General features: G+C 35.5%; 1 protein-coding gene across 1 annotated transcript in view; it reads right to left on the reverse strand.

Annotated features, from left to right (window-relative positions):
• Positions 1-3,037, reverse strand: part of LOC107295293 (NADP-dependent malic enzyme) — a gene marked incomplete at its 5' end in the record, with an annotated part of 48,027 nt that overhangs the window by 5,289 nt on the left and 39,701 nt on the right. Inside the window, one exon of the mRNA XM_015824604.1 lies at positions 2,161-2,259. Within this exon, the coding sequence (XP_015680090.1) occupies positions 2,161-2,259 (99 nt within the window). The remainder of the gene's footprint in view (positions 1-2,160; positions 2,260-3,037) is intronic.

Consider the following 3,037-nt stretch of genomic DNA (forward strand, 5'->3'; position numbering starts at 1 on the left):
GGGTACCGTCGGCCAGACAGTGCCGGCTGGCGACCCCAAGGGGGAGGGCCTTCTCTGTGGGAGCTCCCACCCTCTGGAATGAACTACCCCCAGAGATCAGGGTGATCCCTGATCTCCCTTCCTTCCGCCGCGCCCTTAAGACATGGTTATTCCAGCTTGCGGGACTGGCCTAGGGGAAAATTTTTAGAGGGGGTTTTAATTATAATTTTAATTAGACCAATTATTAATATTTGCCTTTTAATTAACTTTTAAATTTGTAGTCTGATGTTTTGTATTTTTTATCCGGTTGTTAGCCGCCCTGAGTCCGCAAGGAGAAGGGCGGGATATAAATTTAAAAAATAAATAAATAAATAAATAAATCTAGATTTTTCCTTCAAAAGAAGAAGGTGAAGTTAAAGTATTTTTAAGGTGTTAAATATAACTTTTTAGTTCACCTGGCAATTGTGTATGAAAGGATCACTTCACTAGATAATTGTATCCCAGATAACACCCTTTTTTGACCTATTTAAAGAAAGAACTTTGGATCCCGTAAGTCAGATCTCTCATTATTATTTTTTTAGTTACTGCTAAGCATAACAGGAAACACTAATGGATTTCTCCACTCATCCTGAGCACTGTAAAATACTATCTTAGGAATGACAGAACAGAATGCATTTTGCAAAATTATTCTGGAAAGTCTTAGAAATTCAATGTATTTCATTTAAATGAATTTAAAGAGATCTGATAAATGAAACTCCTTTAGAAAAAACATTGACCCGTCAACCTTGCAAACTTTACTCTGCAACTCAAATAATTAAATTTTGTTGTTCTTTTCATAGTAACTAAAAAGTTTAAAATAATTTTGAAATATCGAGGGGATTATCACTGTAACTCTATTGACTGCATTCTATTTTAACATTAATATTAATAATAAAATAATATTTCGTATTATATAATACACTCAATTGTACCATTTTTCTCCCTGGCTTAAAAATATAGTGAACAAAAGTTTTGCCATACAAGGAACGCAGGATTTCAAACAAATTCTTTAAATTTGCTTTAAATATTGAAAATCTGCATTATCAAGTTGAAGAGGATTAACTATGACAACCAGCTTTGAAATTATTACCAGATGTGCCCAAGAGAAGCTATTCCTTACTGATAACAATAAAGCAAGAATAAAAGAATTGGCAGGCTTGCAGAAAATGAAAAATGAATAAGGCCCAGGGAGTGAAAAAGATAGTCAAACTATACCAGAAGCCAAAGATTTGTGGCTGAATCTCCATTTTTTTATGTTCCAACTGCATTTCACTGAGCGTTTCACCGTTATTTGGCCTGTTGGATAAAACTTGCATGCCTTTGTAATACTGAGGTTAGAAAGTGTGACTAGGGAAAGTCAGTTTCAGTTCACTTGGGACTTGACAGATTGGATAGTCATCCAATCATGGAAGTTGTTTCTAAGAAAAAAAGAGTGGTGAAGAATATATATCCTACCAGAGATCCTCAAAGAAAGGGAAAGGAGAAGAAGCAGGGCAAGGCAGGGCTAGGCTAGCATCCACTTTGGAAAATGAAGCCATATTTAGGCCAATCTTAAAAAGCTGGAGAGGAGAATGGGTCCACATCAAAACAGTTTCAACAGGAACTACGTCGAACAATGGCACAATGCAGGGTTGGTTTGCTACATTGAAACTTTTTATGGTACAATCATTTGAAAGGGATACAATTTATTTATTGTATACATTTTGTCACTAAAATGGATGAAAAACCTAACAACTTCTTTTTGAACCACAGAGTCGTGGGCTAGGGGAATAATCTTGAGGAACAAGAACAGTCACAACCAAGACAAGCTCAGATAAGAGAAATCAGAGCCTAAAGCAGAAATGTAGTTTGAGAAAAGTATGTTCTAAATTGTTAGCAAAATAAACCCTCTGAATCTTAAAGTAAGAATTATTGTTTTGTGTTGCTATCTTGTGTTTCTTTCATTGGGCTTTTTCCACGACAAAAGCATGTCAGGTTTAACCTTCCCTAGTATTCTTGAACATAAAAGCAGAGGGGAGGGGAGTACATTCAGACTTGTAAGATTCCCTTACCGTAACTTTATAATAAAGTAGCATTAGAACTCATAACCCTACCTTGAAGGGCTGACACATAGTATGATTAGCCAATAACGAATGGACTTACTTTTGCAGCAATTTTAAGAGAGACATCTTGAATTGCAACTAAAGGTGGATATAAACGGCCTTCATCTAAATGCTTCTTTGATACCTGTTGACATATAACCTAGGAAGAAAAAGTACATATCTATTAGATGCATGTTTTGCTATTACCTTTATTTAAAGACGAAAAACTTGCTTTCAATAAAAAAAACCCCAGAAATGAACATATATGGGAATTTTAAATGACAGGAGCTTCGCCTCTGATACCTGCCGGTTTGCCTATTTTTTTCTAATTCAATGCCCTGATCCTTTATTTTATTATTTTATTTTATTTTTTCTATTTTATTTATTATTTTACAACTGCTTCTGCATTTCTTTGGTAACAACACCCAGAATGTACTAGCATACATCATGGAAATGACTCGGAAGACCAATTATCCGAAGACTATCTTAAAGGATTTTATTCATCTTTCCTTTCATACGGGTGTTATAGGAATCCAAAATTAAATGTAGGGCAAAGGAAGCAGAATTCAAGGAACTTAAGCTCTTTTTGCACCTCAAAAATCCCTCTTTTTTATCAGCTGCATAAAATCATCGGACCTAACAAATAATTTCAGGCATATAGAAAAAGCTAAAAAAGAGAGACATTCTTGACTTTAAAAACAAACTCTCCAGTTTAAGCTTGACTCCTGGTGGCTTTAAGGTCATGTCTCTGCAATATTCTTGGCATTATACAGAAGTAATTTGCCGTTGCTTTCTTCTAGGATGTTGTTGTATCAGTTTAATCCAGGATTCTCCAAAGTTGGCCACTTTAAGACATGTGGCCTTTAAGAAATTTGGAGAGTCCTGGTTTAGTCTTGTCTCCCATCCCAGTAATAAATGGCCCAACTCTACCAGCTTCC

Source organism: Protobothrops mucrosquamatus, unplaced genomic scaffold, assembly GCF_001527695.2.
Source record: "Protobothrops mucrosquamatus isolate PMUCROS unplaced genomic scaffold, P.Mucros_1.0 scaffold_193, whole genome shotgun sequence".
Lineage (NCBI taxonomy): Eukaryota > Metazoa > Chordata > Lepidosauria > Squamata > Viperidae > Protobothrops > Protobothrops mucrosquamatus.